Raw genomic sequence first — 14,624 nt, forward strand, 5'->3', positions numbered from 1 at the left:
TGGCAGCCATGCACAGAAGCTAGATATGCAGATCCCCCAGTCCCAGGGCAGTCTGTCTCTCTTCTCCCCACCAGATTCCTGGTAGCCCAGCTCCCCTGGAGAGGGGTGTAATAAAAAACACATGACTGATCTGTGACCCCACTGAAGACAACAGTGTGGCAGAAAGAATTAATGTGTCAACTGGGGTAATTAATTGGTTGATAAGACTTATACCAGGGGTTATTTGAATGACTGCAATATGACAAGTTTGATGCTGATTTCCTAGCCTCTGGGGACTGTGCACTGGGACAGAAGGGGTTGGAAGGGGGTAAAGAAGAAGACCCAATCAGCTTGAACGGAGACAGCTGGAGGGAGACACTTAAAAGGAAGAGTCCTGCTCACCTGCAGGCAGAGAGAGCAGATCTGAGGCTGAACTCAATTTCCCAGAGAAGAGGTTAAGTTTTTGTTGCTTTGTGCTGGCTTTGGGTGAGCTGTGCCCCAGAAGGGGGAGAAGTTTGGTAAGTGGCCCAGCTGGAGAGCAAGGTAGGGGGGGAGAAGCCCAGCTGGGATGCTGAGGGGCTTGCAAGGGGGTGCTCTGGTAAGGACATGCTATAACCCAAACTGCATTTGGTTCTGGCATGAGCAAGTGAGACTCCCCCTAGAGGGAATGGCAGCGGGGCAGGCTCGTGCAGAGCAGCCGTGGGCATCTAGCACTGGGGATGGGGTGTGTGAATTAAGTTTGTCACTTTACACCCTGGTGTTAGGACTTGCTTTCCAATAACAGCCAGAGGAGACTCTGCTTTACCCTGGCATAACAGACTGAAAGCGTGTAATACTGACACCTAGTGGCCAGGAGACATTTGATCTCCCTCTGCTAAAGGTTTCAGAGTAGCACCCGTGTTAGTCTGTATCCGCAAAAAGAACAGGAGCACTTATGACAGTTTAGAGATTAACAAATTTATTTGAGCATAAGCTTTCGTGGGCTACAGTCCACTTCTTTGGATGCTGGAACATATATTGAGGAGATATCTCACACACACACACACACACACACACACACACACACACACACGCCTCATGAAAAGGTGGGAGTTGTCTTACCAACTCTGAGAGGCCAATTAGGGTGATTTTAGCTATTTGGCATTAGGATACTAGCCCAGCAAGGCTAGTCCAATATTCTGCCATGAACCAAAAAAAAAGGGGGGGGGGGACAGACCAAACCCAAGGGAGAAGTTTGCATTTGAGACCCCTGGAGAGCTGAAGCCAATACTCTCTCCACTGCAAGTTGGAGCGTCTGAAGAAGCCAGGAAGGTTCACAATGGGTTAAAAAAAAAAAAAAAAAAAACTCAGCAGAGATCAGTGTCCCCTTGTGCAAAGATAAATGAGACACTCCCTCTGCTTGTAGTCTAAATAAATATTTTCCCCACAGACAGAAGGAAAGGGGAGAGAGGCACAGAGAAATACAATAATAAAACCACTTTAAAACAATTAAAATCACATTAACTCATGATTAAGGCTACAATTGCAGCATGGATATTTTTATTAAAAAATTCAAAGACAGGATGCAAGCAAGAAAAATCATGGATGCCCAAAGCCTGCTTCCTGGCATTGAATTACTAGAATGTTCAAGTTGTTGTGGAGGGCTCCTCTTTGGGGACACACCTGCACTCTCAGTCCCTCCCCTAAAGTGCTTATAATCTACACAGAGGAGTGTCTCATTTTAAAGATGGGGAAATTAAGGCATGGGACAGTGGAAGGCCAGATTTTCAGAAGAGCTTGGCTCCCAGTTCAGTAGCTCCATGATCCTTTGAACTAACACCCAGACCCACACTCTGAGCTGACTATAGAGCCCTGAGTTAAAATATATTGAGATATACCTAGCTCCTAGAACGGGAAGGGACCCCAAGAGGAGGTCATCGAGTCCAGCCCCCTGCCTTCACTAGCAAGACCACGTACTGATTTTTGCCCCAGATCCCTAAGTGGCCCCCTCAAGGATTGAACTCACAACCCTGGGTTTAGCAGGGCAATGTGCAAACCACTGAGCTATCCCTCCCCCCAGTTCCTGTCTGACTTCGAGTGAGTGAGTCTGTGGAAGAGCCACAATTTAAAGCCAGGTCTCCCAAGTCCCAGCCTGGTGCATTGAACACAAGGGCATCCTTGGCCTTACATGAGGAGAAGCCACATCCAGACTCAAGCCACCGGCTACTGTGATGATCGTAGCCACCCAACACCCACAGGAGGCGCCCGCACCTCGGCCATTCAATGCTATTAAAGTGCTGCCTTTCGGCTGCGTTGGTGCAGCCAGCTCAGTTCTGTACCACCTCTCCATTCAATGGGATCACCTCACCAGCCTCTCCATTGGGTTCCAGCCTCGTGCTGCTGCGAGACACAGGCCAACACGCAAACGGGTGAGTTTGCTGAGTCGGAGATCCCTTCCTCTTCACAACCATAATGGGTTATTGGTCCGTCTCCCCCGCGTGTCCAGCAGACAAAGTACAGCAAAGAAAGCAGCAAGCAACACCAGTGAGGCCCACACACCATAGCGGCCCCTTGGCTCTGGAAAGCAAAGGGAGGAGAAGAGTCAGTTTAGACACAGCTAGCATAAGAAAAGGAGGGTGGCCCAGTGGTTAGAGCCCTCGCTTCAGTGACCACAGTTCAATGCCTCTCTGCACATTGTGGATAATCACCCTGCCCTATCACAGGGGATGTTGTGAAGCTGAATACGAGGTGCTCAGATATTAACATGATGGGGGCGATATAAATACTTTAGAACGAGCCTTACTGAAAACAAGCTGGCCTCTGCCACAAAGATCTGTGTTTGTACAGCACCTGACACCATGGGTTCCTGGCCATTCATACAAGGTAAACAACACATGGTAATTAGAGTTACTCCAACTACAGCAAGGGTAAGCCTGTGTTGCTGCCTCTCATGATATTTGGTGCTTTCCTTAAATCCCCAGCTCCTGGAGTCCTGTGATTAGAGGAGACTCACCACTTTCATTAAGGTTTCTCAGTGAAGGTTTCTAGCCCTTGTGGTTGTGGGGAGAGTTTGAAAACACAGTCCCTAGAGGTAGGTGCAAAAGGGGAACAGAGGCTGTGCATTGCAGTGCCCTGCCACCCCAGAGCGTGGCACCCTGGCTCCCTAAACAATTCACAGGGCCCCTAAGAAAGGGATTCACACAAGCCAGCGTGCGAGGAAGGGGGCTGCCTAAGGTAGCGAGTCGGAAATGCTGAGGAGAAGGCTGGGACTAGGTGCCTCCTTCCACTTGCAATTCACAGCCGTGCATCTTCTCCTGGAGTTAGGCACCTAGGCCGGGTCAGTCCTTTTTTTGAGAACAAGATGGCGGTGTCTAGTGGTTAGAGCATCCACCCAGGATGTGGGAGATCAAGACTCAAACCCATGGAGAGAAGCAAAGACTTGAACCCATGTTCCCCCTCTGAGGAACGTGCTGTAACCACTGAGCGGGGTCCCTCAGTCCCTCCTGGAGAAGCTGTTCCACTGGGGATAAATAATTATCTGGAGAGCCCCGAGAAATTCACAAAATACGAGACACCGTGGTAAAAACCTCACCCCGCAGTGGCAGCACCAGTCTCACAAGGCTGGGCCTGGCTCTCCACTCCTGACTCGTGACCTGGCGCACGGGGTCACATCACCGCTCAGGTATGGGGGTGGGCTGGGGGGCTGGGATCGGCCCTATAGGGCAGGAGCTGCTGCTGAAGGGTGAGTGCAGGGCAGGCTCACTCTCCAAACTTTCCCTTGCTGAGCAGCCGGACCCCTTCCCTTGTCCAGCCTGGCCTGGCCCAGCCCAGGGCCTCCCCCTGCTTCCACACCTCCCCCAGGGGACCTGACCCCCGGCTACCACCATGTAAATAAAACAAAACTTCACACAATTCCCTCCAAATGAAACAAAATATTTAAAAATATTCACAGGGCTCTAATTATCTGACAGCCCCCGGCTGCAGGTGATGGCTGGGATCAAGACACAAACACTCCAAGTTCTGGGTAAAAAATGATCAGGCTCCTGTAAAGAGATTCAGGTCATTAATACTTACCCCGCTCCAGAGAGCTATTGGAAAATGTCCCTCGGCTACTTCCCTCTCCAGTTGGACTGGCAGCCCTTTCTTTGGCAGCAGGAGTCTCCGATATAGGCGGTGGGAATGAGACAGGACCTGTTGGCAAACAGTAGAGCATAGATTTCAAGGCAAGGAGGCACCATTAGGCCAGCTGATCCAATCTCCTGTATAACCTGGGCCAGAGAACCTCACCCAGGGATTCCTGCATCCGGCCCGTATCTGGTGGCGGAGCTAGAGCATTTTTTTCCTGAAAGTCGTCCAGTCTTGATTTAAAGACTCCACAGTGATGGGAGGCTGCGATCCACAGCATCTTGCAGGAAGCAGTAACACAATATCTAGGCTCTGATCTAGCCCTCCTGCCCAGTACCGTAGCATTGTGCACCTCATAGTCCTTTTAAAGCATTTATCCTCCCAACATCCCCCCATGGTGGGGAAGCACCGTTATCCCCTGTCACAAGGCAGCTTGCTCTGGGCTGGAGAGTTTAGGGCTAAGCCAGCCCTGATCACGGGAGTCATCCCACCCGAAGGGAATCCGGAGATTCCAATATAAAGGTCAGGGCTGGGGGGGCATGTGGCTGAAAGAAGGTTGAGCCTGCCAGCAAGCTAGGGAAGCCCAGGAATCAGGAGCCCTGTCGAGCTGGAACGGATGTAATACTCTGTGTGTTTTGGGACCACTGAATTCTGCGTTTGGACAAACTCCATTGCCAGCCTGGCAAACAGCGGCTCAACAATTTTGGGCGGACAAAGTGATTGAACCTGCGTGTGTTCTTAAAGGGGCTCTGCTGAAGGAGAAGCAGAGGCAGATTGGTGGCCACAATACTATATCCCCTGACAGAGGTGCGCAGGGTCACAATGCCTAACTGAATTAGGAGCCTACATCTCTTCACAAGGGATTTAGGCACTTAGGAGAAAAGATCCCATTGACAGACAGTAGAATTTCAGCTCCCATGTGCCCAAATGGCTTTTGAAAGAGTTAGGCTTCTAAATCAGTTAGGGGCTGCGACACTGTGAGTAAATACCTTTACAAATCTGGGGCTAAGTGACTTGCCCAAGGCCACTCAGACAGTCTGTGGCAGAGCTAGGAATTGGCCCTGTGTCTCCTGAGTCCTGAGCCAGCAGACCAAGCACAAGGCCCTCCTTCCTCCCTAACCATGGGAGGAGAAACAAAGGCCCAGCAAGAGTCATAAACAACACTGAGCGCTTATAACAGCACTTCTCTCCCACAGATGTCCAAGCGCTTTACAGAGGAGCTCAGTATCGTCCTCCCCATTTTACAGAGGGGGGAAACTGAGGCACAGGGGCAGCAACTTACCCAAGATCACCCAGCAAATCAGGAAGAGCTTTGAATTTAAGCCAGGTCTTCAAAGTCCCAATCCAGCGCCTTACCCACTTGACTCATCTGCCACCAAGAAAGCAATCCCGAGGGACGCCTAGGCAGGAGAACTATGCAGCTCTGACCAACATCCCTGGGAATTATACACCACTCCCACACATCGGATGGAGAGGGCAGAGGCTGACTGAAACAGAGTCCCATTGGCCATAAACTTTGAGGCAAGTCACCTGGGAAACTTACCAGGCACCGTCAGATTGATACGAGCCGTGCAGGTTCCATGAAGGTCACCAACGACTTGGTATTCTCCTGCCATCCATTCACTTGCATTCTTCACAGTAAAGAAGAGCCGGTCTGATAGAGAGATCCGTCCCCGGTACGTGCTGTTCAGGTAGTTCTGCTTTTGTTTATTAGTTAACACCAGGATGGGGTGACAAGCGGAGGCGGCGGCCGCAACAGTGGTTTGCATCTTACACAAAAAAGATGCTTTCTTGGGCAGGTTTATTTCAACATGCCCAGAGGAGCCTTCAGGCACAGACAGGTTATAGAGGGGACATTCTCCGAGCCCTAGAAGGAAAAGGTGTATTCGTGACAAGTGGATCCTAAACTGCTCTTGTGGAAGCCAGTGATTTCACCTGGAAAGGAAGCCGTGGAAGTCCGCGGGTTTGTTGCAGGTCCGGAGTCACGAGCAGCGCCAAAGCTGGCTGCGGGCAGGGTAGTTCAGGGCTGGGATAGCAGAAGGCTGTAGTTGGTGATGGAGGGGCACCAGAAGAGCTGTGGGGGGCAGAGGGCTGCAGGTCAGGACTGAGGGGCACTGGCAGAGCTGTGGGGGGCAGCTCTGGGCTGGGACAGCTGTGGGGACTGAGAGTCAGGGTTGAGGGGCATAAGCAAACTCAAGGAGGGGGCCGGGAATGAGGACTGAAGGTCAGGACACAGGGGCATCTGCAGAGCAGGTGGGGGGCAGAGCCTGGGGCTGGAATAGCAGCGGGAACGTGGGTCAGGATTAAGAGGAATTGGCAGAGCTGTGTGTTGGGGTGTGATTGCAGTGGGGTCTGGGAATTGAGGGCCACGGGGTGAGGAGGGGAGCCCAGAGCTAGAAGAACTATAGGGCACCAGCAGAGCTGGGTATAGTGGACCCAGGACTGCAATATTGTGTATGGGATGGGTGCAATATGCTCAGTGGGAAGGGAGACAAACTGCTCCTCCCACTCCAGCCCTGGGCTCCCCTAAAGACTCATCTCTCAGCCTAGCACCCCTGGGAGCTGTGGAAGGGAAGGACAGATCTACTGTGAGATGCACCCTGCTACTGATAGAGATCTGAGGCTGCAATCCCAATTCAGCTCCACCCACTGAGAATTCAGGGCCAGGATTTGCAAGGCTGGATTCTTGTCTCATTTAATCACCTCCCTAAAAGCCACATTGAGTACTCAGCACCCAGCAGCTCCTGGTGGAACACTTCAAAGAGCCCCAAAGCAGCTCAGCTCTGAAAAAAAATCTGGCTTTCAGTGTCCAGATTGTACAGGGATGCCAAGGGGAGGAGCAAGAAGCGAGGGTAAATGTGGTTAAGAGGCACCCTCACACTGTGCCTCTACCCCTGAAAAACAAACACCCCCATCTCCTGCCCTGGTACCCCAAAGTTGGCCCATAATATCAATGAGTGCCTTGGATCCTCTCACACGTTTACCCAACACACACACACACACCCACACACGCACACACACCAGCAAGAGGCTAGCCCAGCCTGTCAACTCAGATCAAGATCCAGCTCCTTGTTTTCCAGATCTGCCTTGTCCCCATAACAATGGAGGAAAAAAGACATCCTCTTCCACACCTTCAACTGCCTGTCCCTCTCTTCCCTCCAGCAGGAGGAAACCTCCCTCCCTCGGCAAAAGGGAGACCCCCAATCTACTCCCTAGCTGCTCCCTTGCAGCAGGCAGAAGGACCACCCCCTGGTTCCACCCATCCCTAGCAGCCTGCTACGCCCAGCAGGCGAATTCCACTCCCACCTCCCTATTCGGATACTATCGGAAATAATGATTCCCCTCCATCCCCGTGCGCTATGAACCCAGCACTGTGCCCCATTCAGGTCTCCCCCAGGGGCTGTCACTTTCTTGCACTCCAGCACCAGGCACCCCAAGCTGGCCAGGGGCTTGCCACACACCCTGTGCAATCCCGGTTAAGTGACGCATGGGGGGGGGGAGAGAAAGATGTGGGGTGACATCCCTCACTCACCTGCCACCTGCCCGCACCCTGCAGCCAGCCAGAGGGACCCAAGAAAGATCAGCGGCATCTTTAGTCCCCACTTTGGTCCAGGTAGCAGCTGCTAAATGCGTCTGTCCCCTTCCGAAAATGGCTGAACTTTTCTTGGAGGCTTGTGTTTCCCGGGAAAATGGACAGACACGTTGTCATCACCTTCAATCCAACTCCATTGGCTGGAGCTAGGGGCCAGTCAGGAGAAAGAAAAGAGGAACAATTGCAATAGGCTGGATTGTAAAACAAACCCGGACAGATCCCACCCACCCACACGGGCTGGAAGAGAACCGGGCTTTGGAGACCAGGAGGTTGTGCAGAGGGACACTGGACTAGCTCGAAACAGAGACAAACAGAACATTAGAGCCCTCAGCGGATACAAAAATTTGGATCCGCATCACAATTAATTTGTATCCGACTCGTAATCCGCATTCCACCTTTTATAGGTATCCGCACCAGCGCCCGATCTCACTGTCAAAGACTTGCACGGATACAAAAATTCAGCTCCACATCTGATCCGCAAAGATAGTAAACAACACAACCACATCCGCAGATATAAAGCGGATTAACAGTGGATTTGCAGGGCTCGACAGATGATCACACACTAGCTTCTCTAAAACTCCCCTCTCCAACAGTGGCCAGGGTGGGACAGGTGACACTGACACACACGCTCAAAGGAAACAGCAAAATGAGACAGAGAAACCATGCTGGCAGGGCGGGGGGACAGAGAGCAGCTACCTTTCAGTTTTACCCATTTTGAGGGTGATTGGCAGCTGTACGAGCTCCCAGCCCTGAAAACACCAGACCACATAAGGATTTGCTCACTTGGGTCCCGATCCTCTGAGCAGTTGTGCAGAGGTGTGCTCCCAGCAGACACCAGTGTCCCTAAATACTGATCTGGCTGCACTCGCTGGATAGTTCCACACCACAGGGGCTTCCTGAATCCAACCCCCCGCCGGGGCAGCGTTTTTTCAGACCAAGATGGTTTTCCAGGTCATCTGTGTGTCTCCTCTCCTGCCCTAACCCACCCCACACCCAGAGCCAGGGACAGAAGCCAGCATTCCCAGTGTCCCCTGCAGCTCCAAGAGCAGGGGGTTTCTTCTGGTCCTCACTGAGAAGCTGCTTTACTGGCCAGCAGGGAAGCAGGCTGGTGGAACTGAATGAGAAACCCTGCGTTTCCAGATCACTTTTCATTGAGCCTTAGAAGCCTGTGAGATGCCTTGTCATAGACAGCAGCACCCGCACCCCCTGGGAGCTCTGAGACTCATCCCGCCCCCCCAGCACTCCCAGGGCTGTTTGCTTCTCCGCCCTGAACACAGACCAGACATTTTAAAGGGGGGGGGGGGGGCAAGACCCTCTCAAGGTACTGCTACAAAGGAAGTTCACAGCTTACCTGCTTGAAGACACCCCCCCCACTTTCTGTGCAGCATCCCCTGCAGATGCCCCCATCAGCCATCGCCCCCTCTCCGAGCACGAGCAGCCAGGAGTGCTCTGAACGCCCCATAGTCCAAGCCAGGCCACACAAGCCCCTAGACAGCTGCATGACCAAAAGCCCGCGATTTAGTTTGGAGGAAGCCTGGTGATTGGCTGTCATTAGCATACTGTCCCCTGATTGGACACGGGGTAGGGCTGGTGTATCTAATATCAGAGAACAGAGTGTAGCAAACTAACGGCGATCAGCATAACACGCGGGAAACCGCAGGGCTGGGAGGGGCCCCAGCTGGTCCCTTATGTATTTAGACCGCTGCTGTGTATTCCCTCCCAAACATGGTGTAAATCAGCAGTCGCTCTATTGGAGTCAATGGGGCAGATCCCTGGGTGAAACCACTACTCTGACCCACACTCCCTGCTCCAAGCCAAGAATGGACCCGCCAGCCAGTAATTGCTCCCGTGCATGCTGCTGTCTAGGAAATAGTTTGTGTAACCCGCTGCCGACGGGCGTGTATCATTCAAGGCAGGACTCCGTGATAACTAGAACATTTGTGGTCATCTAGGCTGCCCGCGTGAATGAGGCAGGTCAGAGAACCGCCCCCAAATAATTCCTAGAGCAGATCTGCCCTGGTCACATTTGGAGGCCACTGGGCATGAGAGAGGGGCCTGGAATTCCCCTCTCCCCAGCTGTAATAAATAAAAAACAAGCTGCCCTGTGGTGCCCACCTCCACCCACTTGATGGAAGGGCACAGCCCTGGTTTTGCTCGATCGCTTCTGCTTCTTGAGGAGAGGAGCCTGGGCGGCTGCATCTGTTTTCTCTCCTTACAGTGGAGGTCCTTTCGGGTTATTGCTGTGTGTCCCTCTGTACTGCCCTGGGGCCCCAATATCCCTCCCTCTAGTCTGGTCTGTAAATTCTTATACCACAGACCATGGGATTACCGGTGTTTGCCCAGCGCAGTGGTTTTCAACCAGGGGTACATGTATCTACCCCTTGGGGTACACAGAGCTCTTCAAGGGGGTACGTCAGCTCATCTAGGTATTTGCCTAGTTTTACCACAGGCTACATAACAAGCACTAGCAAAGTACAAACTAAAATTCCATACAGACAATGACTTGTTTCTACTGCTGTGTGTACTACACGCTGAAATGCAAGTACAATATTTCTATTCCAATCGATTGATTTTATAATTCCAGGGTAAAAATGAGAAAGGCAGAATTTTTTCAGTACTATGGTGCTCTGACACTTTTGTATTTTTACGTCTGATTTTGTAAGTGAATCATTTTTAAGTGAAGTGAAACTTGGGGGTACAGAAGACAAATCAGACTCCTGAAAAGGGTACAGGAGTCTGGGAAGATTGAGAGCCACTGGCCTAGAGGCCGGTGAGGGTACGTCTACACAGCAAAAAACAACAACCCATGGCCGGCTCCTGCTGGCTACCTTTGGCTCTCATAGCTTGGGCTCTGGGGCTGTTTCACTGCTGTGTAGACTTCTGGGCTCGGGCTTTGGGACCCTCCCACCTCTAGGGTCCTGGAGCCTGGACTCCAGTCTTAGCCCAGATATCTACCCAGCAATGACACAGCCCTGCAAGCCTGAGTCAGGTGGCACGGGCCAGGGACAGGAGTCTAGTTGCTGTGTAGACATATCCAGAGTTTATTGCAGGCACAATACTGCCTCTGGCACCAAAGGGCCTTTCTGTCTGTCTCAGTATTTATCCTGTGCTCATCCTACCACCTGCCCCACTGAGTCAGAGTCATCCAGGGAACAGCCAGTCACAGGGAAACATGAGTCACCCATATGTAACTGTGCAGAATTTGAGCAGTGGTGTTGTAGCTGTGTCAGTCCCAGGATGTACAAGGTGGTTGAGGTGTTATCTTTTACTGGACCAACTTCTGCTGGGGAGAGAGATGAGCTTTTGAGCTACACAGAGCTCTTGTTCAGGGCCAGAAAAGGTTGTCCCAGCCTCACAGCAAAATGCAAGGCTCTGAGATCACTCTGATATCAGGAACATCATGCTGGATTGTTTTGAAGGGCTTCCCCAGAACACCCTGCTCCTAACAGCAGTGCTCAGGCTGTTATTAGCCACCAGTGGCCTTCTGGAGCAGGCTCTTTGCAAATTCAGGCAGACTCACTGTGTCAGCTGGGGGTATTCTTGGCAGCTGGTCTTTGGAAACCTGAGGGGGGAGCTGTGTGTATGGGGCGGGGGAATGCACAAAGAACCTGCCCTGTAGTGGAAGGAGGAATGGAGCGCACCCAGGGCACCTGCCATGATGGTGAGAAGGTGAGAGAGTGGGTGGAGGAGGGGCACACAGATGGGGATGAATAGAGACCCTAGCAATGGGGAGGGGGGTGACACAGCTGCTATCGTTGGCGAGGGGGTCAGTGAGTCCCTACAGTACAGGGGGATTGTGAGGGTGCCAGACAATGCCCCTGGGCTGGGGGGAGAATGGGAGACCCCGGTCGAGGGGACATGGGGGATCTGGGGGGCACACAGAGCCCCTGGCATGAGGGAGGGGCAGCTGCAGGGGGGGTGTCTGTGCAATAGAGAGGGATGCTGGGGGCGGGGGAATTGAGGTTGCACGGAGGTTTGTTGTGTGGACCTCGGTCGGTCAGGACGGAGTTAATTGGGCTCTTAGCAAACCGGCGGGGGAAGGAGAGGGGGGCGGAGCTGCCTGGGGCAGGTGTTTGTTTATATCGCAGGATAAAGCGGTTGGGTTTTTTTGTTTCTTTTTTCGGTTCCTGGCTCAGCCGCCCCTGCAGATGGTGGTTTGATTACGTCGCTGCTCCTGTCCCACCACAGCGGGGGAGTTGGTTGCGGTAGGTTCCTGGAGGGGGAGGCGCCCCCTTTTGCTGCACTGCGATTAGGGGAGGGGCTGCTTCCCCTCTGCTGCCTTGTGTGTGTGTGGGGGGGGGTTGCATCTCGCCCTGCTGAGCTCAGGAGCGGAGCCTGCCTGCGTGGGGGTGCGCTCAGCGACCCACACTGCCGGGGCTGCTGCATTGAACTGCGGAGGAGAGCGGGGTGTCTGCAGCGGTGACTATTGTGTTTTGCAGGGAATTGGATGTAGCACAGGAAACTGCTGCAGGTAGGAATTTCCACTCCATGCACCTGATGAAGTGGGGGTTTAGCCCACGAAAGCTTATGCCCAAATAAGTGTGTTAGTCTCTAGGGTGCCACAAGGACTCCTCGCTGTTTTTGCTGATACAGACTGAAACCTGCTCCAGGTTGTAACATCTGCGGAAGCCATTGCCCTTCATCCTGCCCTTGTTAGCGGTAAGATTCTGCGGCCTGCTTTTGACAGGGGTTAAAAAGGGCAAATCGGAGCAGGGGGGTGGCCAGAGTCTGAGCAGGGGGTGGAAATTGACGGGGGTGGGGGTCCAGCAGCTGGAGGCAGGGTTAGGAGAGGGGCTGAGGGGCAAAATCAGAGATGAGGAGGGTGGAAGGAGCTGGGGTTACGCCCAGGGGTGAGGCACTGGCAGGGGGCAAAACCCTGGCACAGTGAGGGGCAGAGGGGGTAACAGTTACCGCAGTGGGACCGAGACACCCGTGTTTGGCAAAAAATAGAGGGGGGGGGAGCAGAGGGGCTTTTTTATTTCCCCTCTCACACAGCACCTCTCAGCATCCGCTTCCCAGGGCTGGGCTCTTAAAGGCACAAGCATCCCAATGCCTGTCAAAGCAGCTCCTCTTTGATGTAACCTACTGAGCTGCTGCAGCAGGAGACTTAATACAGTGAAACAGAGCCTGCCCTACACCTCCCCCCCGCAGGGGGCTCTTCACCCCCCCTGAATTTCCCCGACACCCCCTCACTGGTCAACTAGTTACAACAGTGTTGCCAATAATGTTGTTGGTTGGACATTTGAATTGAAATTGAAACATTAATGCACCCTTTAAAAGCATATACAAGGTATGATAAATGCTTGTACCTGAAAAAGTATAATAGGTTTGAAAAGTATGAACAAAGCCTGGCTTCCTCACACAGCTGTTTGTTTTTTCTGACAACGCTGGCGCATTTGTTTCATAATTAAAAATTATGATCTGGAAGCAAGGTCTGACTGAGCTCTCCCCTGACAGCTAGTGATGAGCCAGGGGTGGGGAAAAGGCTTCAGGACCAGATTGTATTTACATGAACTCACTGCTCTGCCTAGGTATCCAGCAGACTGAGCTGTGCTGCCCGAGTGATCGATTTTTGGCTGCTGTTGGGAGTTTCTGTACTAAACATTTTTATTATATTATAATTTTTTACATAAGAACAGCCAGATTAGATGGACCATTGGTCTGACCCAGCCCAGTGCTCTGTCTTCCGACAGTGGCCAATGCCAGGTGCTTCCAAGGGAATTAACAGAACAGGGTAATTATTGAGTGATCCATCCCTTGTCATCCACTCCCAGCTTTGGGCAAGCAGAGGCTCTCTGGTGATGGTGATGCATCCCTGCCCATCTTAGCTAATAGCCATTGATGGACACATCCTCCATGAACTGATCTAGTTCTTTTTTGTTAATCCTGTTCTAGTTTTGGCCTTCACAACAGCCCCTGGCAGAAAGTTCCACAGGTTGATGGTGTGTTGTGTTAAGAAGTACTTCCGTTTGTTTGTTTTAAACGTGCTAACGTCATTGGGTGACCCCTAGTTCTTGTGTTATGTGAGGGAGCTTTTCACTTTCTCCACACCATTCAAGATTTTATAGACCTCTATCATATCTCTCCCCCCTCCCTTAGTAGTCTTTTATCCAAGCCGGAAAGTCCCCCAATCTTTTTAATCTCTCCTCATATGGAAGCTGTTCCATACGCCTAATCATTTCAGTTGCCCTTCTCTGAACCTTTTCCAACTCCAATATATCTTTTTTGAGATAGGGTGACCAGGACTGCACACAGTATTCAGGATGTGAGCATACCATGGATTTATACAGTAAAAGTGGAGGAGCTTGGTTTGCCAGACTGAGCAGCAAAGCCAATGCTGACAAACTATGTGAAAAGGCTGCAAAACACCAATCCTCTGGACTGCATCGACATGCAGAAAGCCTTATAAGCCAGTCACTGTCAAAGCCAATTTTAGAAGTACTTAATGAGGCTGATAAGAGTGCTGGAGCCACAACACAGTTTATGTGACCAAACATGGCTGTCACATCATACTTTCTCTTTCAGCAAGAGATACCAGACACTACAAACTGGAGGCCGGTGTTAAGTGCACTGCCGTTTGTTAATCCGGAAGCTGGACACTGGTTCTGACCTAGACCAGCAAATGCTCGCTATCTTTCTGCAAGAAACTCAGCTGACTGGTTAGAAGCATGTGGTGAAACAGACTCAACAGTTGAAAAAGTGAAGAACTCTCACCACATTCAGAGAATGTGCATACACGGCTGATGAATGCACTGATGCAAATGGGTCTCAAGTATTAAGTCACTGCGTGTGTCATCTTGATAGCAGTGGTAGGTCAGTAGATGAATTTCTAGATCTTCAGATTATAGAAGACACATCGGCTGCACCTCTGAAACCCACGTCATACAGTTAAATGTTTGTAAATTGAACCCCAAAGAGATGACTACTTGTGCAGTTGATGGAGCTGCAA

At 51.8% G+C, this 14,624-nt stretch overlaps 2 protein-coding genes across 2 annotated transcripts in view; one reads left to right on the top strand and one right to left on the bottom strand.

Annotated features, from left to right (window-relative positions):
• The window catches only part of LOC123344979 (C-type lectin domain family 2 member D-like), a 44,848-nt gene that overhangs the window by 9,462 nt on the left and 20,762 nt on the right, over nt 1-14,624 (top strand). The gene's annotated exons all lie outside the window — the stretch shown is intronic.
• LOC123344977 lies at nt 1,071-9,043 on the bottom strand. Its single transcript, XM_044981480.1, has 5 exons — nt 9,027-9,043; nt 7,616-7,821; nt 5,627-5,950; nt 4,033-4,149; nt 1,071-2,535 (listed from the first exon to the last, which is right to left on the bottom strand). The coding sequence occupies exons 2-5, from the start codon at nt 7,671-7,673 to the stop codon at nt 2,420-2,422; spliced, it is 615 nt and encodes a 204-aa protein (XP_044837415.1). The 5' UTR covers nt 7,674-7,821; nt 9,027-9,043; the 3' UTR covers nt 1,071-2,419.

Source organism: Mauremys mutica, chromosome 12 (assembly GCF_020497125.1).
Source record: "Mauremys mutica isolate MM-2020 ecotype Southern chromosome 12, ASM2049712v1, whole genome shotgun sequence".
NCBI classification, from domain to species: Eukaryota; Metazoa; Chordata; order Testudines; family Geoemydidae; genus Mauremys; species Mauremys mutica.